The sequence below is a fragment of the Triturus cristatus genome, chromosome 9 (assembly GCF_964204655.1).
Source record: "Triturus cristatus chromosome 9, aTriCri1.1, whole genome shotgun sequence".
Taxonomy (NCBI): domain Eukaryota; kingdom Metazoa; phylum Chordata; class Amphibia; order Caudata; family Salamandridae; genus Triturus; species Triturus cristatus.
In genome coordinates this window covers 482586164-482612948 of record NC_140592.1, presented here as the reverse complement: position 1 = coordinate 482612948, position 26785 = coordinate 482586164, and the positions used below count along the sequence as shown (strand labels likewise).

At 44.8% G+C, this 26785-nt stretch overlaps 1 protein-coding gene across 1 annotated transcript in view; it reads left to right on the top strand.

Moving 5' to 3' along the window:
- MRPL11 (mitochondrial ribosomal protein L11) overlaps nucleotides 1-26785 on the top strand; it is a 701579-nt gene that overhangs the window by 68224 nt on the left and 606570 nt on the right. Inside the window, exon 2 of the mRNA XM_085625435.1 lies at nucleotides 6705-6835. Coding sequence (XP_085481561.1) covers nucleotides 6713-6835 — 123 coding nt within the window. The 5' untranslated portion in view covers nucleotides 6705-6712. The remainder of the gene's footprint in view (nucleotides 1-6704; nucleotides 6836-26785) is intronic.

The window sequence follows — 26785 nt, the reverse complement described above, 5'->3', positions numbered from 1 at the left end:
ACCCCATAAAATTTGACAGATGCACATTAAATTTGGCAAAGTGCATTTTTGTAAAACTCTCATACAACTGAACACATCTATACCAAATTTAGGAAAGCACAGAGGTGACGTTTGTCTCTGTGTGCATGCCTAATTTGGCATCTTTCAGTGCTGATATAATCTTTATATATTCCATTCTACGAGTCCCCCCACCCCCTTTACTTCTCACACAAGATCATTTATTCGGATGTATGCTTTCAAATATAAATGCACAATTGCCAATGTCCTTAAAATATTTGTTTTAGTGCAATGTGTTCATTTAGCTTTCTTGATTATACTATTTAATGTTTTGTTCTAACATAGCCTAATTCTTGATTTTCTATTTATTCTTGAATAGTCAACAAGGTTTCATAGACTTTGATCTCTTAATTTCTCAGTTATTGTTTCTAAACAGTAAAACCCATAGGGTCTTCTTTATTGATTGGTTTATTAATATTCAACATTGCCCAAGGCAGAGTAATCAAGCTGCATTGAAGCATTGTTAGCTAGAGAGGAACTTCGATCCAGGGACTCAAGGCTGAGGGTCGCACAGTAGCTGTTAACACCTTTCCTATTGGGTGGATACGGAAAAGTTACATTGAACCTTTCAATAGGCCCTTTCAATAGGCTCATCTACCTGCCCGAGGACAAAATAGTTGCTGGAGTGCAGATACAGGAACAACAGCTGCCTCCTTATTGAACACTGATTCTGTTGTTTGAAAAAGATGTGCAGGTGCAGCAAGGGGATCTATAAAACTCGAATAAGCTATGTTTGGTGCTACAATAAGTTTAGTTAGCCAAGGGAGTGTGGGGGTTGAGGAACTAACGTCGAGAAATCCTAAATTGCTGTCATAATGTTATAGTATGTTCTGCTGTTCTGCCCATTGAGAAATATTATTGCCAGTCGTGTTTATTTTCATGATTACTAATATTCATTCTGTGGCACTGCAACAGTGAATACATTCCTAGTGTGAATTCTTGAACGTTTCATGGCGCTGAGAATAATAGAGGAGGCGGCATCAACAGGACAGTTGGCTTACTCATATGCCTGAGAAAACAACCTTGTCTTGAGTAGTTTTCTGAACTGAGCATAGTAAGGCGCAGACCTCAGTTCCACAGGAAGCGAGTTGCAAAATTGTGGAGCCAAGACCGCGAATCTGAGACCCTCCTGTTTTTTACGTTTGAATGCTGGAGTAGTCAGTAAGTTAAGATAAGAAGTTAAGATAAGAAGAACGCAGTTCCCGGGAAGGGATGTAACGCTGAATCCTTGAAGAGATAAATGCTAGGCCAGTCCCGGCAAGGGCTTTGAAGATAGTACAGCCCAGCTTAAAGGCACAGCGTTTAGCCACCGGAAGCCAATGAAGTCTCTTCATCAGGGGACTTGCATGATGGTGTCTGGGTTGACGATAGATTAGCCTGGCCGCTTGGTTTTGTACCAACTGAAGGCGGTGTAGTTGTTGATATGCTGGGATGCCAACGTATAATGAGTTGGCGTAATCAATTTGGGAGATTACCAAGGCCAAAGTGACCAGGTCAAGAATCTACTGATCTTCCAGATTCTACGTAGATGGAAAAAACAAGCAGAGACCACTGAGCCGATCTGGGCTTTCATGGACAGATCGTTACTGAATATGATTCCTAAACTCTTGACGGAGCCGGAGTAATACTGAAGGTGTTATTTGAGGTTGCAGTCCACTGGGTTCGCTTTCTCATTTTGGCACCTTAACTAATAAGTCCTTGTTGCTGGAGGGTCCGCAGAACCCATTCTCAGGTCTTGTTCTAGAGAGAATTTCAGACATGGCATTAGTGCATGTGTTTTTTCTTAAGCTCTTCCCAAACCTTCCTATGGGTGTTAATACAGAAACCTCTTTTCTGTTCACTTACACTGCCCATCTCGACCAATCTGTAAGAAACTTTCAAGGTTGATCAAAAATAAATTAAATTAAAAAAATGTTTTTGTGTAGATTTATTAAACAGTTATTAGCAAAACAAGAAATGCTTTTCCGATAGACTAAATGATTTGACCATAACTCCCAAAGCAAAATTGTTACCTATTATATCTACATGGGCTGCTCTCGACAAACGAGGCAGAGTTAAACGCAAACTTCACACCTACCATTTCTGTTGTCTCCCCTTGACCCACCCACAGGAAGTCCGACTAAGACTTGGGGCTCCTTAGGTCTTCGTGAGCACTTCTTAACAACTGGACAACCGTGGTGCAGCAGTGGTAGCAATGAACACAAGCTCTCACCAGTCCCATAACTATTGTTTTGACTGTGGTATCCTTGCCTTTGGGGCCAAGATATTGCCCCATCGGCCATCGCCCAGCGTGGTTTGGGCCAATAGCTCCGAGTCCTCTGCACAAGAGCGATTTAATTGCTGGTATAAAAAAATCTTTGCTCGCTTTTTAACTTCTTTAAGTAACTACATGTGTGTGTATTCACCTAAAAAGTAAGTTAAGAAAAGTTTTTAATTTAAATTGCTGTAATATGTTTTAGGGATTCTAATGGTGACTGGCCAGTCAGTTTAAGAGGCTTCAAGTTATTTATTTTATTTTCTCTTAATGATAATGGTATTTAATGGACGTTTTGTCTGGGAATATTGAAGGCTGTGATGTGCAGTTTTCAGCTGATTATTTTTGGTACCAGGAATGTTTAATTTCTGTTCTGCTTTTTTATTTTGGATGATTAGCGGTTTGTGTGCAACCGTGTCATGTACCTGCTCAGGAAGATGTTTGGATTTTTGAACCCATAAGAGGTTCTCAATAGAGGCCTACTGGGTTTTAAAAATCCCACTTCACATTCTGTGTGTTAGCACCAGGGATTTCTAGGATTTTCTACAGGGTTATGATTCTATCTTTCTGGATACGAGGGTTATGACTCTATCTTTCTGGATACGAGATGTGCTACATCTGCGCCTAGTGCTGTTTAGCTGTACAATTATATTCTAATTCTGTATGTTTTCTGTATTCTAAAGGTGGTCACAAATGAAAATGTTTTTTTATATAATGGTTGGATTATATTAAATTCCATTGATTGTGTATTTGTAATGAACACCTCTAATGTAGTTATTTTAAATGGTATTAAGATGGCAGCGTTAATATGTATTTATATAGTCGGAGACCGCGTATAGCCTTAGCCGATGCCGAATCCACCCTTTGACAGGGGCATGGGTATGACTAACTTATACTACCTGGCGACCCGCCTACTCACACTACAAGACTGGTTTGACAGGGGATGGTCCGACCCGGTGTACAGACTCGAATTGAGGAAATTGGGCCTACCTAGAATCCAAACGATGATGAACGGGGGATCCATACTTAGAACTCTACCTGTAGTGACACAGGCTGTTCTCCTGTCCTGGCGAGCCTCCTTGCGCCTCACCCATTGGATAAGTAAACTGACCCAATTCACACCACTCTGGCAGGGCACTTGGCTCAAGGAGGTTAGCGACTTAAAGGGATTCCGGGCATGGGATCTAATTGCGATTTCCCAACTTGGGGATGTGTGGACTGACGAACATATACACACCTTCCAGGATCTGCAGACCAGATACTCCCTTCACCCATCACAATTCTACAGATACTTGCAGCTGCGCCATGCTCTCCATACGCATATACCGGAAGGCACAACACCCCCGTATTACAATCCTCTAGAGGTACAAACTATGATGGGGAACCTGGGAAAAGGGGGAATCTTACATATTTATCGTTCCATAACCAACAACACCCCAATCACCTTAGACCAGCTCAGAAGCCAATGGGAGAGATGGGTGGGACCCCTTGAGGAGGAAGACTGGAGGGACGCCCTGATGGCACCCAGCACGGTCACCGCGTCCGCTTAGGCTCCGCCTGATCCAACTATACTACTTGCACACAGCCTACTTAACCCCCAAGCACCTCCACAATGCTGGTTTGTACTCAACTGCATCCTGCGCGCGCTGTGGCCAAGGGCGGGCAGATTTCTTTTTCATGGTGTGGACCTACCCAATCTTGGCGCAATACTGGAAGTCTATAGAAAGGGAGCTCACAGAAGTCTTGGGTTGGGAGGTCCCACACAACCCATTAAACACGCTACTGGGGATCACTGATGGACTGGGCGTATCTAGGAACAACAAGCTGTTCTTCAATACGCCATGATCGTGGCCAAGAGAGACATAGCTGCCAGCTGGAAGCTTCCCAACCCGCCTAGCTTTGCGATGTGGAGCAGGGGAGTGGACTGGTGTGCAGCGCAAGAGAAACCCCTATATGAAGTCCGGGGTTGTCCAACCAAGCACCGCAGGGTCTGGGGCAAATGGCTGGGTCAGATAGAATGAATAAGTCTTACTTGACTGACTGTATGAATTACCTGGGACCTAGCGGCGTCACGTACTACCAAATGTATAACACCCAAACAAATATGGGATTTCACATCATTACTGAAATGTATTGTACTACGACTATCACTGGTGTGTCTTTTGTTCAAAAAACAATAAAAATTGTTTATAAAAAATATATATATATATATTTATATAAAAAATAATATAATTCTCTAAATTCCATCTCAATGTATGTCAAAGTCTTGGCATGACACTTCCAGGTAGTGGTATTTTAATGATTAAATCCTTGCACAAGCTTCAATCGTTGAAGGGCTTAAATTGTTGTAACATAAATAATTTAGATTATCTGCTGTGCAACTCAAACCACTAAAATCTTTTACGTTTAGCATGCTTTTCCTATTATCTTTTTTGTCACAATACCATTCTGTTTTACAGAGGTTTTTGTGGAGCTCCTCAATTGATCGTTATGTAAGAAAATAGACCTGGGAGTAGTTTTAAATATGCTGGCAAAATTCGCATAATTCCTGAATTTCGTGCTACAAAAACTTCCCCAACTTCCTTATGACGCATTTTCATAAAAATGTGCACACAAAAAACTTGTTTGCACAGAAATAGCTTTAAGAGACATTTTTTTTTTTGTCGCTCGAACCAGTCTTTTGGCAGTATCTCGTGAAACTTTTACTCAGTGTGCAGAAAAAATCATGGTGCTACTGGGAAACCACATTTCACCTTAAAAGCATAATATTGTAAAATGTGTGTGGTGTTTTGTGAAATTTTGCTGAGAAAACATTAAGCAATTTCACCTTCCATTAGAATCAAGCTGTTAATAATAACTTGTGAATTAATTAGTCACAGGTTGCCTTGCTGTATTAACCTGTGCATTTACACGCTGTGTAACATTAGTAAGACCTTACTGAAAACCAAGGAGAATAAGGTAAAACTGCCTAAAGTCCTGCAATCACAAGTCAATTGTGTTTAGCTGCATTTTCTACTATAATATGATTTTATGTTGATAGCTGCCCTTACAGTGAAGATATTGAGTTTGGTCCAACTTTTAGACCATCATTATGAGTGGCCCTTTAATTATGAAGGAACTCGAATCATCAGTTACCTGCCCCATCGGAATTATGAGATCTCGACGAACAAAATAGATCAATTTAATTTCACCCAGCTATTTAGGCTGATGACAATTCTGAGTTAAAGTCTAGGGCAAAATGTAATTGGCAGTGTAATTGAACCAAACATTTCAGATCCCCCTGGTAATTCCTCATTTAGTCAACCGTCATGGATCAACTTGTAATGAGCCTGATTTCTCTCTGCGGTGGGGTTACAGATACACCCGTTATTTATAACTGCAGGGGTGGGAAATAATGGCCCATATCACAGGCCACTCTTCATAAAGGCTTGAGTGAAGTTTCCACACACGCGCCCGCCACGGTTATGCTATGACATTGGAAGTTAATAATTAATGATTTAACAATGGGTGAGGACCTTAGAGGACTGACTTCTCACTGTGCCGTCACTACAGTGACGTCAAACTGCGATCTGCCATGACTGCAGAGGTATTGATTTGAGATGCCCTCCTACTACAGTAACATCTGACTGCAAGCTACTGTCCGTATTATGACCTTATAGTGGCGGCTGCCAATACTGACGTGAAATCATAATGAGAGCTGATCACAGTTGTGTGACGATTCAGTTGGAGATGATCAAACAACGTGACGTCATACTTGGAGCCATGGCCAGACCATAGCGTCCAACCAGTATCACTTCCACTGACGATCCACATCCAGGTATATGAATGGGAATTAGAGACCTAGCTTGCATCCCTTCTCCTCTCCTCTCGGCCTCGGATACCTTTATCGGTGCAGCCCTTACCTAAGTAACATTAATGTGGGTGCACTATAGCAAGAGCATCACACTAAGAGCTACCCTCTCGCCTATGAGATCATACTGAGAAATACCTTCCCCCCTGTAATTTCACCCTGGAACCTGCACTCGCTGCTGTCAAATTTTGGCAACCTGTGTTTAAATGAATCTGACTAGAAAGAAGACATTGATTGAATAACTGCAGCTAATCCATATATGCCTTTAATAAGAGGTGTCAAAACCAAAAGTTGATTGGTAAAATTTAAATATGGCAAGCCAACACTGACAGTGGGATATACGGGGAGAAGCGTCTAGATTGGTTGGACTCATACCGTAGATTGATATAGTTAAATTCCCTAATGCACTGCCTGCAGAAACCAGTCATCTGCCAAACTCAGGTTCGGATACCAGCATCATCCCATTCCTACATGCTTCTGATTCAGAGTAGACTTTCCTCATGTCTTTCCATTACTTAAATCTTTTTTTCTTTTCACCTGCAGGTGGCAAAATGTCTAAAGCTTCCAGGGCGGTGAAGGCCGTGAAGAAGGCCGACTTGGGAGGCGTGATTCGCGCCATCGTGCGGGCAGGGCAAGCGGCTCCTGGGCCTCCTTTAGGACCGATCCTCGGACAGGTAGGACACGTTGTTGCTTTTCTGCCTTTTGACAACATCAGATTGAATTGATGCCACTATAGTCTTTTGAGTTGAGTCGTGATGAGGTTTACTCACAGGTACAAGAGCACTACATCCATCAAAGCCATGCCACAGAGTATTCAAAACTCAAAACATGAGCTGAGCCATTCCTTTCAGTTCATTCACTTAGAACGTTCTCGATATATTCTGTGTAATAAGCACATTCTTACGCCTGCACATGCAAGGATGTAAAGAAGGCACTTTCCTTTTTGTTTAGCTTTTGGACGTTTTGTAGTGGTAAATAATTTTTTTACGTTTGCTAACACTTAGAGCATCTGTGTTCAACACAAGTCTAGAAGTCCATAATCATTACCAGATTTCCATGATATCCACATAAAATAAATTTACGTGCGATAGAATTATTTCATTTGGCTGTTACCCAAAAACTTTCTGCTTCCTCGTCTTAGTTGAGTACAGCATTGCAGAATTTCTGACCTGGTGTATGTATGCCTCTGCATGTAGTACTATAAAAAACTGCTGTAGTAGCAGTACTCTCAAAAGTGTGTGTATGTGTAATCTTCACAATAGTAATATGACTGCAAAACACATCGTTATACATACTGTGGTAACCTAAATCTGAAGTACTTATATTTGCATTGACAATTGTTAAAATCTGTTTTCAATCAATGTATTGTCTTCCAATCTTTGACTAGAACTGCAGTAGGGATGATTTTTCAGCAGGCAGGCAGAGAACCTGCCAGCCATGAGAGACCTACTGATTTGAGCTAAAGTTTTGATCAAGCTCAGAGAAAACAGCAAAGCTAGCGGAATATATCCCAAGACAAATGTTACCTGAAAGCTTCTAGACAGATAAAAACTAGCATTCATCTCACAATATAATCAATTAATCAGGAGTATTGTAAGCGCGCTACTCACTCGTGAGGGTCTCAAGGTGCTGGGGCGGGGGATGGTAAGCAGCTCCATTCAGTTGAAGAGCCAGGTCTTGAGTGTCTTCCTGAAGATGTTCAGAGAGGGGGCACGTCTGATGTCGTTCCAGGTCTTGGCTGCGATGTGGGAGAAAGCTCTTCCCCTTGTTCAGGCTCTTCGGATGCGCAGGGTTTCGGCGAGGTCGGCGGATCAGAGGTTTCTTTTGGGTACGTGGATAATGCACTCATATATTGTAGAAAGTGAGTCTGCATTATATCGATCTGTAAAAGAAAGATTCAACTGTGCCTTCTTCGATAGCGCCTACAGAAGAAGGTCTTAATCACTTAATATGAAAGGGCTTCTGCAGCTGGGTCTTCTTTTGATTTCCCCTCCAGGAGTCTGTCTGCCGCTTTCCCCTTGTATGTTTACATGATCTGCATTTATTATATGGCTAGTGAGAGCATGTGATATTGGATAAATAAAGTGATCCCCTGAATTAAAGAAAATGAAGCCTGCTTCTTGGCTCCCTGAGTGGATTGCTAGTGACACATTGGTGATGAAAAATGATATACTGTATATATTTAGTTGCCTGCGCTTTAGATTTGAATGGGCCCATGTGAACCATAACACACAGAATGTAACATTGGCGTAAGAATGCGCACACTGAGATTTGTACCACCTAATGCAAACATTGCATAGTAAGTATTTAGATGTTGGCATAGAATGTATAGACATCCTTTATAAATCTACTTTCTAAAGTACAATTATTGTGTACAAACATAAATATTTAAAGTTTTTTGCACAGTCCCCTACATTGACATGATATTAACATCAGAAGAGTGCGTCTATTAATGGTTACCAGGTTGAGTCAGAAAGTAGTCACTTTTTTGTGTGAGGACTTGTGAGTGTGAGGAGAGGTTACAAAATTGATATGGGCTGCTGACCCCTTTAAACTTAGTTTTCTCTTCTGCGATACGCAGGGTAGATGGATGCTCGTTTGGTCATGAAAGGTAGCTGTTAATCTTGGTTTCTATTGTGACCCAAATTAGGGTGATGTTGCAGTCATATTAAGTGGCAATTGTAATGTGCCTTGGATCCCGATGTGGATCATACATTTAAGTTTGCTCATATGAGGGGAGAAAACCAGGCCGTTAAATAGTGAATACAAAATGTAAATGTTATAGCAATTAAGATGAAGAATAATCCTGTAACTAACAGTTATGTCGTGTATTTGCAAAGCGCACTATCTCCCGTGAAGGTATCCTTGCGATAAGCAGGCATATGTGCCTAGCCCGGCTTATGGGAGGTTGGTTAATTGAAAGGCCAGGTCTTCAGCTTCTTGTCGAATTCCAAGAAGAGAGGAGGAGCCTCCAATGTGCAGTGGCTTTAGGAGCGATGTAAGAGAACACCCATTCTCCTGATCTGCTTCTGTGTATGCGTTGGATGTGTGCAAGTAGGAGTCCATCGGAGTGGAGGTGTCTGGATGGTTGGTAAAAGGAGGTGTCACTCTTCAGGTAGTTAGGGCCTAAGTTGTGTAGTGCCTTGAATCTGTGTGTGAGGAGTTTGAAATGATTGTATATGTGTATCAGAAACCAGCGGGCTCCCTGAGGTGTGGTGTGATATGAGTTCTGTGTGGGAGGATAAGAATGAAACGTGCTCTACGTTAGTCTGGGAAATCTGGGCAGCAGTCTCAAATCGACTTAAGTATATTAGATTCTATTATGAATGATCAGATCTGTATGTAAGGAAATACCTCTTTTTGCATGATCACCCCAAAAGTTTTGAACTGATCTTGCTGGTTTTTCGACTCTGAGAGTAGTGGAGTGGTGTGGCTCACTGGTTAGAGGCAGCAGACCCGGAAGCAGAGGACGGTCCGGGACCAGGGTTCAATTCCCGACGCGGCAGGGTCGTGGACCAGGGCCAGCGGACTCGATAATTCTCGCCTTGGTGCCCACTCTAACCAGGGATCACACTCGGCAACTCTGGGCATTAGCTTGCCTCATCCTCACAACGGCACCCCACATTCGCCGGGGATGCCTGGTTTCACCTTGGAGATACCCAGGAGGGACCATCTCACAGGGATAGCCAGGACGGGTTCCCCAGCGGTCTACAGCGCCAGGACGCCTCAGGGTAGCAGTGCGCTTTACAAGACACATACATTTACATTTACATTTACACTGAGGCCTTCCAACCAGACCTCCGTGCCAGTGCACTAACCCATCACAAAATGTATGTTGAATTGGGTACTCCCAATTGGCATAAGCAGACTTACTTATAAGTCTGTAGTCTATGGTATCAAGGGTAACCAGAGCATGTAAGTTAGAGTGTCCAACCAAGGCTGTAGCACTTATCGTGCAACCCTGCATGCGACAAAGTGCACAGTGGCTCCCAGCATGCCACTGTAGCCTAGAAGAGCAATTTTAAAACTGCTAGTTTGCCTTTTGCCATTTAAACCAATTGCAAAGCCCCCACTTCCCTTAACAATATATGTAAGTCTCCCCTAAAGAAAATCTATCAAGTCCCAAGGCAGAGAATTATATATTATTAAGTAGGGCATATACTTTAATATTTCCTAACAGCACAACTTCAAAATCGTCGTTTTTGATGTGGAAAGGTTAGTTGCCCCATTAGCCAATGCAGAGTTATAGGCTGACATCTCAGTCCTGCTACCTTCTGAATGGGACTACAAAGTTAGGTACCTCAAGGTATCAAATTAATTGTGGCATTAAACTCGACTTGATGCCCAAATTGAATAGAATGTCACTTTTAAGGAAGGGCAACTGGGCCTTTCAAAAGAGGCTGCACCAACCGCTGGTCTGCACCTGCTGCTCCTTGGGCTAGCAAAGAGAGGACTTTGTCTGCCGTGCCTGGCTTGAGGACAAGTTGCTCCTGAACCCCAGATCGAAGTTGTGACTCAGCTGACCTGTTCGAGCACCAGGGCCATAAAAGTGAAGTTGCCTGTCCTGGTCAGTCAGTAGCCACTTGCAAGGAATTGAGAAGACCACCACCCCAGACTCAAAAGTTGGACTCCGTTTTTGCCGGACTCAGGAGCGTCATCAGGGTGTGCATTGGTCTCTAAAGATGGAAACTAGCCCTCACCAAAGGGCATCGCTGGACCCGCTATGTATGGAGATGGTCGTAGCTGGACTTCTACTGGCTCAAAGAGGACTTCGAGGGACTCCGACCCCTGTGACCAAAGTCGCCCCCACCTTACCTGTGGACTGAGGAATAACCACAGGAAGGCTCCCATTGACCACACACAATCCAAAGTATATTTTAGCATCTTGCATCCCCATCATCAGGACCACTCCATTGAAGTCAATGGCCATCTTGGTGTAAAGTGTGGAACTGGACTTGAGATTGCTTTAGTGACTAGGTAACTGGCCAAATACTCCTCATTGCCTCCAAGATCTTCTCCCTGTCAGAATTGGTCACCCAGTCCGTGCCGGAGTAGCCAAACACAACTCTTTCAAACTTTTAAAAAGTCTGTAAACTTTACGGTTACCAATGCTTGTTTGCTCTTTGGACTTAAAAGCTGAGCTTTACATTTTCTTTAAAATCTATATGTACAGAACCCTTCTGTAGATTTTGCTCATCTGAGTGTTTAAAACCAAATTCAAACTATAATCTATTTTTATAAATTGGTGTTGGATTTCTTTTGTGTTGTGTGACTTTCTTATTTCATTGTTTGGTACCTCTAAATGCTTTACACTAGTTCCTTTCTTTAAGTCTTACTGTTTGAAGCCATAACTAGCCAGGATTGAGCTAGAGGCTAGACTTGACCCAAGACGGTTTCATGAGTGTATTACACGGCAAGGTCGCACAACCATACCATTTAATACACCATAATCCTCACAATGTTGATTTGTCAAATCATCAGCGTGCTCCTAGGACTAATTAATGATTCACAAAAAAGGTGATGCTATGTTGATCCAAAGAGTCTACTGGAGTTAGTGCTCAAGGAACTTGGAAGTTAATCTGCTTAGTTTTTTGCAGAGGATGAAGTTTCAGTTGAGGCCAATTTGTCTGGGAAACTTATAGACCATTTTTCATGGCGCAGTTACCAGTTATTTCTGGAGGTTATCAAAGACTGGGAAGTGGGACTGGTTATCAAAGAGAAGCAGAATTAACACTTCATCTGGAGCTATTGCTCTCTAGAACATTGTCAAAACAAGAAGGCTCTATGTAGCTTAAAAGGTTTGCTGAATTATGAGGAACATATGCTGCTGCGTTTCAGGCACAAGTTTCTAAGAGGAAGAGAAAGGGTATTTTTAACTTGCTGCTTATAATTAGAATATCGGTCTACAAGAACGTACCATAATAATTTAAGATGGCAATAAAAAACAAGCATTGGTTTTATAATCAACCGGAGCGCATATCCGCAGCTTAGCGTTCTAACGGATACCGCGTACTCCGGTGCCTCCACTCGGCTATTAGCTCAATTAAAAAAAAAATAATAATTCACATTGAGCTAATAGCCGAGTGGAGGCACCGGAGTACGCGGTATCCGTTAGAAGGCTAAGCTGTGGATATGCGCTCCTGTTGATTATAAAACGAGGGATTCTATATAATGCTCCCTGTTCAGTCAACCAAAAGGGTGTAATTTAACTTCATTTTATCCAGTGACTACACTGCTCATCCCATAATCAAAGGGATGCCATACAGCTATAAACAGACTCCACAGATTAGCATCTATTAAACTATACTGGAGCAACAATTTCCCGAGTGCTTCAGTACTGGTGCATATATAACATACTACTATGACATATGAATAAGGAAAGGAGGAAAGAAAAATTGTAATCCTGAAGAAGGTGGTCTAACTGTTACTGTCCCACCGAAACGTGTCGACGCCGAGTACCATTGTTAAATTTGATTAAGAGTGGGCAGTTAGATAAAGACAGGGAAGCTATTCCCCTGCAGGGTGCTGTCTATTAATGTCTCGAATTAACAACTATAAGACAAAGTTTACTGTCTAATACAAGTAATACTTTTTCCTTTCCAGGGTATTTGTAATACTATATAACTGCACTATTTTGTGAGTCACAGTGTTTTTAACACTTTGATGTATTGTTTTATATGGTGATATACATGCAGTTTTTGTAATTTGTCTGACAAAATGAATTAAATATGTATATAAGTGCTAATATAACCTTAGTGGAGCATTAATTATGACTGTGCATGAGAGTTGACAATCTGTTGGAGTTGCTGATGTGGATAAACATTGTTCTGGGATTTTCAAAGGGAAATCTTGTTTTTAACAATTGAGTTTATAGGTGCTCTGTCCCTTTGGAATTTGAAGAGCCCCTCTCCTTGGTTTCAAGGGCTTAAACTGGGCATTCCTCAAGGCCAGGGATCCCTATCTACCTTGCAGTGATGTCGCCAAGTTTGTTTTTATAATAAAACACAAAGGTTATACTCATGAGAGTCCTACCTGAGTTGGGGTGTAGGTCAGATTAACCCTAAACTTTAGGGGATACCGGCTCCCTGGTCAAGGAGGGGACTGTGTCCTTTGTCACACATCCTCCAATAAGTACAGTGTGCCTTCCGGTGGTTTTGTGAGTCTCAGGAGGACGTGTGGCAGTCTCACCCCGTCTCCACTTATGTGATAAGAGGGCTAGTTCTTGCTACAGATGAAAAGAAGGATGAGGACAAGAAAGAGAGGGCGTGAGTCAGAAAAGAAAGGAATTTTGATAACTGGTTGGATGCCTTCAGTATTGTGGCTTGTGTGATAGTTGATAAGTTCGCACATTGCACAAAAGATTTATGGTAATACGAGTCCAAAATACACGAGGCTTACAGGCAATTTGTAGGGGGAGCATGGTTGGATTACGATAAGGGCTTTAGGCTAAGAATGCAGACATGGACTGGGAGGAAGAGGATGTGTCGGGCTAGTTGCATAATCTGGTGGTAGCCAGGGAGACCAGGTCCTGGTCAGGGAAGCCCAAACAGTCCTTTCGGGAGGGACAATACGGGGAGAAGGGGGGCTCAAGTCTCACTGTGTCCCTTCTGGCATGCTATGCCCAGCGGGTACACCTGCTACGGCCGATTCGTCAAATGTAGTCCTCAATTCTACACCGACGCTCTAACACACCCGGTGCCAGGGCCAGAGCCTGCCTGGGCTACTGTATGCTGTTCATTACACCGCTTCGACAAGTGGCTAGCTACTCGCTCTGCTGAACCTGAGCTCAGCTCCTGCCAAGAAACTGCTGAGTTCTAATAGGACTTGGCAGTTAGTAGATATGTGCTGTAAAATGCTGTAGTTCGGTCTGTATTTGCATCATGTCTGAACTCCCGTTAGTTCCAGGGATAATATTAGGTTCCAGATTCGTGTTCGTAACTATAATGCTTTCTGCTTTTTTTGTGTATATGAATGAATTTTTACAAGGCGGACATAGGAAAAGAGTGTTCTGGCGTGATAAAAAGAGATCAAGAGTCAAGCAAAAGTTCAGCTCTTTGCATAAAGGTGACAAGGCTGTTGTTGGAACAAAGATGTTAGGGAAGAGCAGTCCAAGGCGTGGCCACAGTGACAGTCTGCCACCATCCTTGCCCTATGACACTTGAGAGCAGGCAGGAAATGGAATGAAGAGTGCTGATGGGGTGATACTGCGAGACAATAGCTGTCAAGTGAAGAAGAAAGAACTTTGTGACACAGTCGGAGTGTCTTAGAGGCACACGGATTGTGGACAGGGAGTCCGTGAAGGAACCATTAGTGGCCGGAGATCCTGCATCAGCGTTCAGATCAAGGACAAGTCTGGCTGCAGCTTTTTGGATGCAGGTTAACCCCTTAGCTGCTGTGGCTTTTCAATCCACAGTGCTGAGTATCTTTCAATGTTAGGTGCACTTTATGCTTAAGCCTATATAACTTGTGTTAGACAAAACGTATTCAGGCCAAACTTGCACACTATTTTTCTATTTGTTGAGGGTCTTAATCGTAGCCAGGGTTTCTGGAATCTCTTGGGGCAGAGGTTGGGGTGGAATAAAAAAATTAGCTTAAATTTAGCAATTTTTGGTTTGAAGAAATAGAAAAAAAAGTGTGGCAAAATAAAGCGTTTGTTTTCCCCCTAACAATTGCATTAACAAAAGGCTTGTTGTGCTAAGAATAACCATTTCCCAGCTTTCAGGACCAAGCAGAGCTTAAATGAAATTATGGAATCTCATGGATTCCAGAAATTTCCCCTACAGAACTGTAAGGAAAATGTAACTTAGCTGAAGTTTGCACGGCATTCTGGGTAAGAAAACAAAGGGGTTTCCATGCAAGTCCCATCACCCTGCAGTCCCCGGAGTGTCTGGTTTTCAGAAGTGTCTGAGTTTAGCAAATTTACCTGGGTGGCGACTGAGCCTGTGCCAGTGTACTCCAGTCACACCCAACCTTAAATTGAATAGATGAAACCTTTACCCATACAATGTTAACACATACAAATCTCAAAATCATGAAGTAAACATCACAAAAAGTGCTGCATTACGCATAATTTGCCTTTTCTTACCACATAGTTTAGTCAACCCTGCTGCATAATTTGGTCCTCCCCTGCCTCATAATTCCAGTGGCCCAGATTGTAATGCACTTATAATATGAAGGACAGAACATCCGCCACATTTTGGCCAAGGATGAAGGTGTCAAGCAGGCCACAAATTTGACCAATGGGTACTTATTTACTGGGGTCAATAAAAACAGAGTGTCTTAATTATAATTTAGTAAGAAAAACTGCAAGATTTTTAAAATTTGAAAGGCTGTATAGCTGGTCTAGTAATAGTCCATGAAAGCTATATATATTTGTGCAGTCATTTAAATGTTCATATGAACTGTTAATCTGACTGCTCCACTTTATTTAGTTTCCCAGAACTTCCCTTTTGTGTGGTACAGAGTGAAGCAAGGTGGAAAGCATAGGCCTGGCTGAAATGGGCACAGGGGACAGTCGTAACGAGTTTTCTTCCACTTCACCTGCGGATTGCAATCTGTGCATCATCTATATGGAGTAGTTGTTTTCTCTGTTGCAGGGTTGCGCTTGAGAAAATGCCAATCCTGCAGATTTGCAGCATCTTCCACAACAGTTTAAGTAGTGCTACTGCCTCTACAGTAGTAAGACTTTTAGTAACGTCCAACTGAAAGCCAGGGAACGACATCAGTCTTCCCGTAGTAGACCGCATACGCTTTGTATATTGCCAGCTTTATCAGATGGAAACCATATGGAACTTTAACAATTCACATTATATGGTTGAAGTACCTTTTCCTTTTTTATCCACTCTGCCCATGTACTTGTGGTAATCAAGTATACTGTTGAGGTTGTGTACTTCTGCCAACTAACTACAGACTGTGACCGTAGAAGTGCTCTCATTGTGAATTGTGGTGGGCACATATACTTGTTACCTATAAGAGAATTTCACACCAGCAGTTTGTTGCGATACAATAAGCAGATCTGGCCTTTTTTTAGCTTCTTACTAACAAGCTTGTAAGGGAATCATTTGCAGTGACTTTGTATTATGCCACAAGCCACAGTGCCAGCATTGCACAGTTCAGTTAACAGCTGGACTTCTTTATGCAAGTTGTTCACATAAAGGTCATAACATTTATGAAGGAGTGATGCATAGTCTTCCATGCAACCTTCTCCCTAATGCTCAGAGACAACACCACTGACATGTGGTATTGCAACTAACAGGACGGGGTTGAGTCCTTGGTCCACTGCAAGGAGACCCTGTTCCGCTGAATCGTCAGGGCATTTCCCTGATGGAGCACAACCTGGCAGGGATCTTTAAACGCCAGAGTGGAGTAACTCTCCAAGTTTTGAAGATGATCAAGAATGACCCAACCCAAGTCATCCTAGCGACTCCCGATTGGGCAATGAGAGTGTGGTATTCAAAGCTCCTGGGAATAAATGACGGTATACTAATCAGACTGCCGCTTATGGTGGATCTTTTGTTGCAGCAACAGGGCAGAGTCTTGCACTAAGATCTGCACAATCTAAACCTCCATAAGTGGAGACTGGGTGCAGCTGTTGCCTGCATTCAATATTTCTCCCAAAGTAGTGGATGGCATTCTTCTACAAAGTATGTTTACACTGGACCCTTTGACAAGATTGTGGCATGGTGTGGCAACCATAATATGGACCCTTTGCATGCCAAACTGTTGTATGTCATGGTGTTTGTTTTATCTGTGGCCCAGCAAGGACTTGCAATAGAACTGATTATTTGTCAGCACTTTCGGCCTTTTTGCGTTTATATGACCAACAGTTCTTGTTCAAATCGCTTCTTGTGTTGAGATTTGTCAAAGGTTTCATCCACATGTCCTCCTACACCCTTCATGATACCACAGTGGGACCTTAAATTGGTCTTCCCTAGCCTGTGGCAGAAGTGAGCAAACCTATCGCTCCATGCTGTTGTTAACTGAACTAAATTATAATGTTTCCTGTTGGGGGATCAACCCATGCGCACGAGAGGCAGATCCCCACTCCCCACCAAAAAACAAACATCCCGGTGTCTAGTGGGATTCCTGGTCCAGGATTGCAGTTCCTCTTGCAATTCTGCAAGGTTTCTGCCTTGGCGGGTAGCCCAAAGCCACGGACAGGAGCGTCAAAAATTCAAAATGGCCACCATTATTTTTTAATCCACTAGAGTCCTGCTTGGGGGCCAGAAGGCACTCCTTACCCAAGGAAATGGAAAATACTAATCATATATTTAATACCTTCCCAGAAGAAAACTTCCCTCATGTCTAGTGCAGAAAACTGCTTGTGAGTTTTGCTTGGTGGCACTGGAAAGCGTAGAGTCTTCCCTTTCCTGTGATGCCTCTCTTTCTCTCAAATAAAGAAATCAGAATCTTGTAAAGCGCGACTACTCACCCGTGATGGTCTCAAGGTGTTAGGTGGTGGGTGGGGGGGGTTGGGTCTGTGGTTCAGTTGAAGAGCCACGTCTTGAGGTCCTTCCTGAATTGCTGCACCGATGGTGATTGCATGAGGTGCAGAGGCAAGGAGTTCCATGTCTTTGCAGCGAGGTAGGAGAAGGATCTTCCTCCAGCTGTGGTTTTGCAGATCCGTGGGATGGTGGCCAGGGCCAGTTGGGCAGAGAGGAGATGTCTGGTGGGAGTGTAGAAGGAGAGGCGATGGTTGAGGTACGCAGGTCCGGCATTGTGTAGGCGTGCGTGAGAAGTTTGAAGGGGATTCTCTTGTTGACAGGTAGCCAGTAAAGTCTCTCAGGTGGCCGGTGATGTGGTTGCGACGTGGGATGTTCAGGATGAGTCTGTCAGAGGCATAGAATGCGTTGCTGTAGTCTGGTCTGCTGCTGATGAGTGCATGGGTTTTCCTGGCATCAGTGGGGATCCACTTGAAGATCTTACGAAGGTGGCGGAGCGTGTGGAAGCTGAAGGACGAGACGGCATTGGTTTGGCAGTTCATTGAGAGCGAGGAGTCCAGGATGATGCCGTGGTTTCAGCATGGTCCGTGGGTGTGGTGGGGTTTCCGAGTGCTGCCACCAAGAGTCGCCCAGGCAGAGGGGGAGGAGTCCAGGATGAGGACTTCGGTCTTTTCTGAGTTAAGCTTGAGGCAGCTGTTCTTCAACCAGATGGCGACTGCCTTCATCCCTTTGTGTGAGTTGCTCTTGGCGGCTGTGGGTTTGTCTATGAATCAGCTGGATGTTGTCAGTGTAGGAGACAATGTTGAGTCTGTGGCTTCTGTCGATTGCTGCAAGCTGGGCCACGTAGATGTTGAAAAGGGAGGGGCTCTTGGAGGATCCCTGAGGCACTCAGCAGCTGATCTCTGTGGGCTCTGATTTGAACGGTGGAAGTCTGACTCTCTGCATTCTAGCGATTTTGGAAGGAGCGGATCCATTCTAGGGTCTTGTTGTGGATGCCGGTGTCGTGGAGTTTTGTGCTAAAGGTGTTGTGGGAGACAGTGTTGAAGGCGGCAGAGAGGTCCAGGAGGATGAGGTCTGTGTTCTCGCCTCGATCGAGGTGGGTGCGGATGTCGTTTGTAGTCGCGAGGAGAGCAATCTCAATGCTGTGAAGACCGATTGGGAGAGGTCCAGGATGTTGTTCTTTTTGACGAACTCGGAGAGTTGGGCTTTGATGGCTTTTTTGATGACTTTGGCTGGGAAGATGGGTCTGTAGTTCTTGAGGTACGTTGGGTCGGCAGAGGGTTTCATTAGCAGGGATTTGATCTCTGCGTGCTTCCAGTCTTATGGGAAAGTTGCGGACTTGATAAAGCATTTGATGGTGCAGCAGAGTTTGAGTGCAATGGAGGTGACTGCTCTGTTGAAGATGTGGTGAGGGCAGGAATCGAAGGGGGCTCTAGAGTGGATGCTCTTCATGATCCTTAAGATGTCATCAGAGGTGAGGGTAGTCCAGTTGGTCACGGTCTACTTGGGGCTGGAGGTGTTGGGTGCTAGGGGTGAGTCTTGGGTTGCGAAGCTGTCGTAGGTCTCCTTGATCTTACAGTGGAAGAAGGTGGCGAGGTTGTCGTAGAGGTCTTGGGACGGGGGGATGTCTGCTGTCTCCGTGCTGGTGTTGGTAAATATTTTGACAACGGCAAAGAGTTCTTTGCTGTTGTGTGCATGCTGTCTTTGTTGTTCTGATGAGGTGGTGGTGTGCAGTGATGGCGGATTTGTAGGCTGCGTGGTCTGCCGTAACCTTGCTGCTCCTTCATCTTTTCTTGAGCCGTATGCAGGTGCGCCTGGACTCTTGGAGGGTGGAGGAGAACCAGCTGGCCTTCTTGGAGGGCTGCTTTCCGGAGGGTTTCTTGAGGGGGCACTGTGTTAGCGCAGTTGGAGATCCAGTGCTGGAGGTTGCATGCTGAGGTGTTTGCATCCGTGGATGTCTGTAGTGAGGTATTTCTGAGGGCGGTGGTGAGCTGGCTTCGGTGACTTTGTTCCACCTTCTGTGAGGATCGCTGTAGGCATGGTGGCGTACGGTTGGTTTGGTGAAGGAGAAGTGGAGCAGTGGTGGTCGGTCCAGAGTGGCTCGAAGGTGGGGCTGACTGAGATGTTGCTTGCGGAGAAGATGGTGTTGAGCGTGTGTCCTGCTGAGTGGGCTGGCGTTGGGACTAGTTGTTTGAGTCTGATGGTGGCGAGGTTCTCCAGTAGGGCTGAGGTTTTGTGGTCTTCGAGGTTGTCCAGGTAGAAATTGAGGTCGCCGAGGAAGATGTAGTCCATTGAGGCAAGAGCGTGGTGAGCAATAAAGTCGGTTATGGCTTCGCTGAAAAAGGGGCGGGGTCTGGTAAGTCTGTAGATGAGGGTGTCGCGGAGGGTGCCGTTCAGGTTGGTCTGGATCTGGAAATTGAAGGTGCTCCATGTAGGATGAGTGGTCGTCAGAACTGTTTGTGAGGTGGAGGGTGTCTGTGTACGATGACTTTGTCTACTCCCGGTCGGTTGATACGGTCCTTGTGTATGATTTTGAATCTGTCGGGTGGTGGTTGCCATGTCCGGGGCTGAGCTGGAGTTCATTCAGGTTTCTGTGAGAAGGCGACGTCTGGGAGGTAGAGTCGAGCAGGTCTCCGATCTCCACGGCGTGTCTTTTGAGGGAGCAAGTGTTGAGTAGGATACATCTGAGGTGGACAGGTCTGGTTCTTGAGGGTCCTGTTGGTGGTAGTTCTTGTGTGCGGAGGCCAGCAAAGGTGCAGTTGCAGGTGCGGCTGGAGAACCGGCCTTGGGTGTTCTTCGGTGACACGAGGTGGCAGGCGGAGTGGCATCTGGTCTTAAGGGTGTGGAGGGGGCTGACGTCATAGCGGAGGATGGTCCGAGGACCAAGGTCCGTGGCGCTGGACGTGGTCCAGGCGCAGACTGTCTTGCCTTTGGCTTGCCAGCAGTGCAGCCATGCAGCGGCCGCCATTAAGTAGAATGAGGGGGAGGGCTGGACAGCTGTAGGTGGAAAAGCGGAAATCGGGAAAGCGGCGCTCGAGTGGTCAGGCTGCGGGGGGCGAGTAGCGGTAAGTACATGGCGAGAAAAGAGCCGAAAAAAATGCAGAAAAGGAAAGAAAGTGATGGAAAATCAGAAAAGATTAAATTAAAGGAAAGAAGAGATCAGAGGAGAAAAGGCAGAAAGCAGAGAGACAGAGGGCATAGCAGCAGCAGAGTATAGATGCTCCCCAATGGACCACCATGTATGAGGCGTAGGCTGGTGCCTGCGGGTGAAGGAGGGCCTCGATCTCAGGACCAGGAAGGGTTAAGGAGCAACAGCTACCAGGCGGAGCTGTGCGGTGAGGAAAGCTACTTACTGGCGTCATTGATAGGGGCAGGGGTGCTGGGGCTGTCACCGAAGCGATTCCTCATCTGTCATCACTGATCTACCAATGAGGGGAAGCCTCATGTACATGCAGGGCCGGCTTTTGGTATGGACCAGCTGGGCCCTGGCCCGGGGCGCCTATAGTTAGAAAGGTGCACACAACAGCTGAGCTCCCTTAACTAATGTTTTTATTCCTCACCACCGGTTTAGTTCATTACTTTCAGGCACTTTATAAAATCTTATTTCCTTTTCTTTAGATGCCCCCCGTACTATTCTCAGCCCCCCTCTTACCTTCTCCCAGTCACCCTCAGCTGCATCTCATGAAATATCACCTCTGGTTTAGCAATTCAATTGGTGATTAATTGAGGGGGAAAGTGGAAATGTGTGTACAGGCAGGTCACTGCTCTGAAACTTTCAGCCAAGACTTGACCTCTGGGCACAAAAGGACCCTCTCCCCACCAGGATCACAAATAGGAGGAGCGGATAGGGAACGGGTGGAAGAGGGGGTTCAGGAGGGGCACCAAAACGAGTCTCTCCCGGGGCACCTTTTAGGGAAAGGCCGGCCCTGGGTGCATGTACCAGTCAGTCAGTTCTTTTATTGCATAATTAATCAAAATCATTACAATGTGTGTACAAAAATGTCAATGCAAATCAAGTTGTGTCTGGGTGCATGTACCACAGGAGCCCCCATGGGCCCCGGGGCACAAGATGTCCGCGTCATTCAAATAACTCGTCCTCCGCCCGAGTAACAATAGTCCAAGCACATGATCGGATGAGTTCTAGAAATGAGCCTTCTCTGTCGCCATGGACCAGTGACAGGCGACAAGGCATTAGCCCCAAGTTTCCTTTTTAATGGACCTATTAAACGTTTCTGTTGTTTGTGACCCGCACAAAAGTGTGTACTTTAGCTGTTATTGATTTTCCTGTGCTTCGATATATAGGAGTGTTTTTTCCAACAACTAATATGACGAGGTATCAACAATGTGCTGCAGGTTAGTCGAAGCTCAGTGAAACGAAAGAAACTGAAAGCTTTCGTCCTTTAAATGCATATCCTGGCTGAGATTGCCTTGGAGTCCTGCATCCTTACGGTCCAATCAGCGTGCGGGCCTGCTGCTAGCGCACTCTGCACAGTGGGCCCAGTACTTCCCTGCACCCTGGAGGCATTCTGTGGTCTTTTGCCTATGAACAAAAGAGGGTTTTCCGTCATAGAAGTGTGGCGATTATCTGTAGGCCTTTTCATGTCTACGCCAGATTGCTGCCCGAAGGATGGTATTTTGTTCACTCTGTGGATAAACAGATTAGCGCTCCAGATGCATGGGTTCCCCCTTGCTCCAGATTGTGCTGGGGTAACAGCATGGAGAGGCCCGTGTTGTGCGGCAGATGGCGGCGCATTTGCTCGCACTCAGCGAACGCTCTTGTTTCGTCCCATTGGGAGGTATAAAATGGGCTTGCAGCTGTAGCAGCCGGGAGCCGAAGCCTCCCACCGCATTATTTATCCCTCTGCAGGTGAACAAAACATGCCTCAATATTATGTCTACCCGAGGACTGCTTTTCATACATGCTGTAGTGGGGTATACCCAGGGCCGCTGGAATTATGCGGTAGGAGAGTGCCAAATCATGCAGCAGGGTTAAGTAAATTATGCGGGACATTTAGCAATTCTAATACTTCTTAATTTGCGGCATATTTTGCAATTGTATTACTTATTCATTTCATCATTTTTAAACCTGTGAACACTGTCTGGGTATTGGGTGCACCTCATTAGCACCTGTTTAACACCCAAATATACCAATAAGCAGCAGAAAGGTGACCGGTCCAGCTTTGCAAAGGGCCTTCCACTGATGGAAACACGTGTCACTGCGTTTTTAGTAACTTTTGAACCGTTTCGCCTAGAAACATTTTTTTTGTTAAAATCTGCAGATTATGCTGCCGATTATGGGGTAGAAGTGGCAGTTCTATAATTATGCTAAAATCACTACAGCCGCACAATTGCATAATTCCAGTGGCCCTGGGTATACCTTCAGTTCCAAGGAGGCTTTAAATACAAAGGGAAACCACTCTGCAATCACCTGGTGTTGGCGCGCTCTCACACAGTAGTCATTTTCTCGCATCAGGTGTTTCCAGAGTCTACATCTGGATTACTATGCCCTCTTCATTCAAGCAGAGCTTGGTTCCTGTGGCATAGTGAGCATTGATCCTCATCTGACTATACCCTTTTCACTTAGGGCACCACATCAAACACACAAAAAGTGATAGGACAATTGCTTGCAATTTGCCCGACCACTAGAAATCGTCCGGGTAGCATTCCAGCCCATCATTTTTTGCCTTCCATCAGGATTGGATTGGGATCAAATATGCCTGCGCACGCTAATCAAAAAGTGGCCCACATTTGTGGATTGCGCCTTTCTGCAAAACACTGCTACGGGGTTTTAAGTTTTATGAAAGGCGGCAGGGGGGGGGGGTCTGTAAAAGAGGCATGTTTTCTTAACTTCACTGACAAAAAAAAATTCAAATACTGCTTGCGCTCTGTGCACAGATCAGTTCCCACTGGTGAACCACATCTGAATATAAGTGAGGCTATTTCTGCTCAGGCTCCCTGCCACTGCTCAATCTGCATACATTAATGGGCTGGCCCAGCAGAGACGGAATGACCCCTCCGCCCGTTGCTAAAAGGCAGGTAACCAGTGGCGGCTGGTGACATTTGAAAGTGGTAGGGCGTAAAATTACTGCTGTACTGCACTGTCACGACCGAGTGTAGCAAACAACCTCGAACAACCTACGGGGGAGGGGGGGGGATCTCCTCCTGGGAAAATTTTGAAAAAAGAGTGGATAAATGGTGCATTTTCAAGCAAATTAGAGAAAGGAGGAAGGTTAAAGCATTACGATTGAATTATTTATCATTTAAGAAATTGCCAATATTTAAGAGCTATAGAGGACAATCTTTGCATATGCTGATGTTATTTTCCCATATTAACTTTTGAATACACTGATACACTTGTAATGGTTTTAACTAGTGAAACGTACAAACAAAACAGGCATCACGCAGAGAGAATGTTGTGGTAAAACAGATATCAGATAATTAACTTAATTTATAGTGCAGAGATAAAACAGATCTTTGTATTAGTATTTTGAAAATGAGTTTAAGTCGACCATCCAATTCATAAATCATTTAAACTGAGGAGTGAGTGGTGTGTGTGTGGGTGCGTGTGCGTATACATTTATAGTAAAGGATGCACGGCCACGAGGCGTCTATGTCTACATTTCACTCCGATTTCCATTCTCGATGTTACCTTTTGTGAACTATCACTAGAGAAATCGCTGATGATTTCAAATATGACATCATCAGGGGAAATATTTTAAATAATGAAATGCACAACACGATAAACAGAACACTGTGCACTCACCCAGCACTGCATAGATATGCCACATATTTGGGTAACATGTTAACAACACATGCGTGCCAATTAGAATCTGAGTTGCATTTGCACACCACCAAACAGCACACATTAGACAGACCATCACAAACATGCCCAAAACAGCACAACTATGCCACCTGGGTGGGCATCTCCATGTTCACAACTGCACGCCCACCATGATATGCCACTTAACCTCGGACAATATCAGACATTAGGAGAGATTGGTTCTTGAGTCCACCTCATGCTTCTTCCCCCTCCCCCGAACTTTCTGCCTCTTGCCACTTTTCATTCCTGCTTGCTCCATTTTGTTTGCTATATGTCGGTGTTTTTTATACCTTGTAGAGATTAAAACACAGAAAAATGTGATCCCGCAGTAGGCCCTAAGAGATCCCCTGTTTGACATTGCCAGGGTTTGATATATTTGTTCAGTACTACATTTACGGAAATGCCTGCTAAAAAAAAGTTATTTTGCACTGCCCGCGCGGTGGCAGCAGAACTGCTGCTCTGCACCAGAACAAATCCCTTTCATTATATGACAAAAAAAAATGCATCTAGTATTTGCTCTAGAGCGAGTGAAAAGTAAAGTTCTAACTCAACCGCAAATGTCATAAACAAATGCAATAAAGCACGCCATTGTGTTCACTGCTGCGAATTTCACATTTACTAATTACACAGCATCTTCCAAGCATACCGTCCTTCACAGGTTCATAAAATAAGAGGGCCGAGCTCTGAAAGATAACAGATACTGGAGGAATTCGGGAACAGTGGGGTTCTGCCAATTGCAGCCACGGCCGGCATGATGGGCGGGTGGGTGTAAATGGGGTCGGGTCGTCGAGGGAGGGGATGGGGGAGGCGGGAGGGGTATAATAACAAAAATATATAAATTAAAACTTACCGTCCTGCGCCACCTCAGCTTCCCGCCGTCCTGCATTTTTCCAATTCCTGAAGCTCGATGATCGTCACTAGGAAAGGCAGCCTCCTTCGCCAATCACAACGCTGAGGCGCATCGAAGAACGCCCCACAGCCAGGCCAATTTCTCCACATAGAGAACAAGGGAGAATGGGCGTGCCTGCTCAAGGGCAGGGGGGGGTGGCTTGCCTACTGTTGTGCATACGGACTGTTTGGTCGGCCCCGGGCCGACCGAACAGTCCCTATGCACAACAGTGGGCAAGCCGCTGCCCCCTGCCCTCGAGCAGGCAAGCCTACCCTCAACTAGGCACTTCTGCTTTCTCGCAGTGCGAGCAGAAGAAACATAAATGGTAGTTATTGCCATTTATGTTTCTGCCTTCTCGCACTGCGAGAAAGCAGTGGGGCGACGCCCCCACGCCCCAATGGGGGAGCCGCCACTGCAGGTAACAGAGGCTACCACCCTAGCCAAAAAAGCAACCCACAGCTTCAACTCAGATACCGGTCCATCGCTCGAGTGCCCACCTTACCAATCTGACCCTGCCTACTATGCTACCTCAGATCACCCACCTATATACAAATCAGCCTAGGTACCGGTGCACCCCACCACCTCCTAGTAACCTAAAAGGTATTTACCATGAGCCTGTTTGAAGTCAAACAGCACCTTTTGCTCTTTTTACATCAGGTCTCAGAGTCTTAATTCGTATACTTTCTTGATGGTGTTCCTCTTACACAGGGCCACTGGATTATGTCACCAGGGAGGGCCAAAGTATGCCACCGGGTTGAGTAAATTATATGGCTAAAAAAGTTAAATTATGTGGCATGACGCAGCACGTTTTGTGGTAGTATTACTTCGTTATTTTGTCATTTTTATACTTGTAAACACTGCGTGGGCGTTAGTTGCATCTCATTTTAACATCCACATATAGCAAGAAGCAATTAGTGAACCTTTTTAAACGGCCTTCCACTGCGCGGCAACATATGTCGCTGCATTTTTAGTAACTTCTGAACCATTTGAGCTAGAAACAATTTTTGGGGGTTACAATCTGCAGATTATGCAGCAGATTATGGATTTAGTGACAAATGTGGCTAATTTATAAGTATGCGAAAATCACTGCAAACTCACAATCGCAAAATTCCAATGGCCTTGCTCTTACACCTGTCCAAATAAAAATAAAAGAAGTCTCGCTTTCATTAGAGGGAAAGTTCTGCTTGTGGCCTTCACCGATAACGTACCTGCCAAAAGTAACAAGCATTGGCATAGCCAATAGGTCTCGCCTTTGGGACCTTATAAGTGTTTAGCCATGCAACAGTTGCATAACTAAACACTTGTAAGGTCCCAAAAGCGAGACCTATTGGCTATGCCAATGCTTGTTTTAACTGCTGCAATATATTGAAGCCACACAGAGAACATCACAGCGGCCGTGGGGTTGCGAAAGTGATTGTGATCGCGATCAAACATCAAAGCAGCCGTGGGGCCACGAAAGTGAAAGTAATCGCGG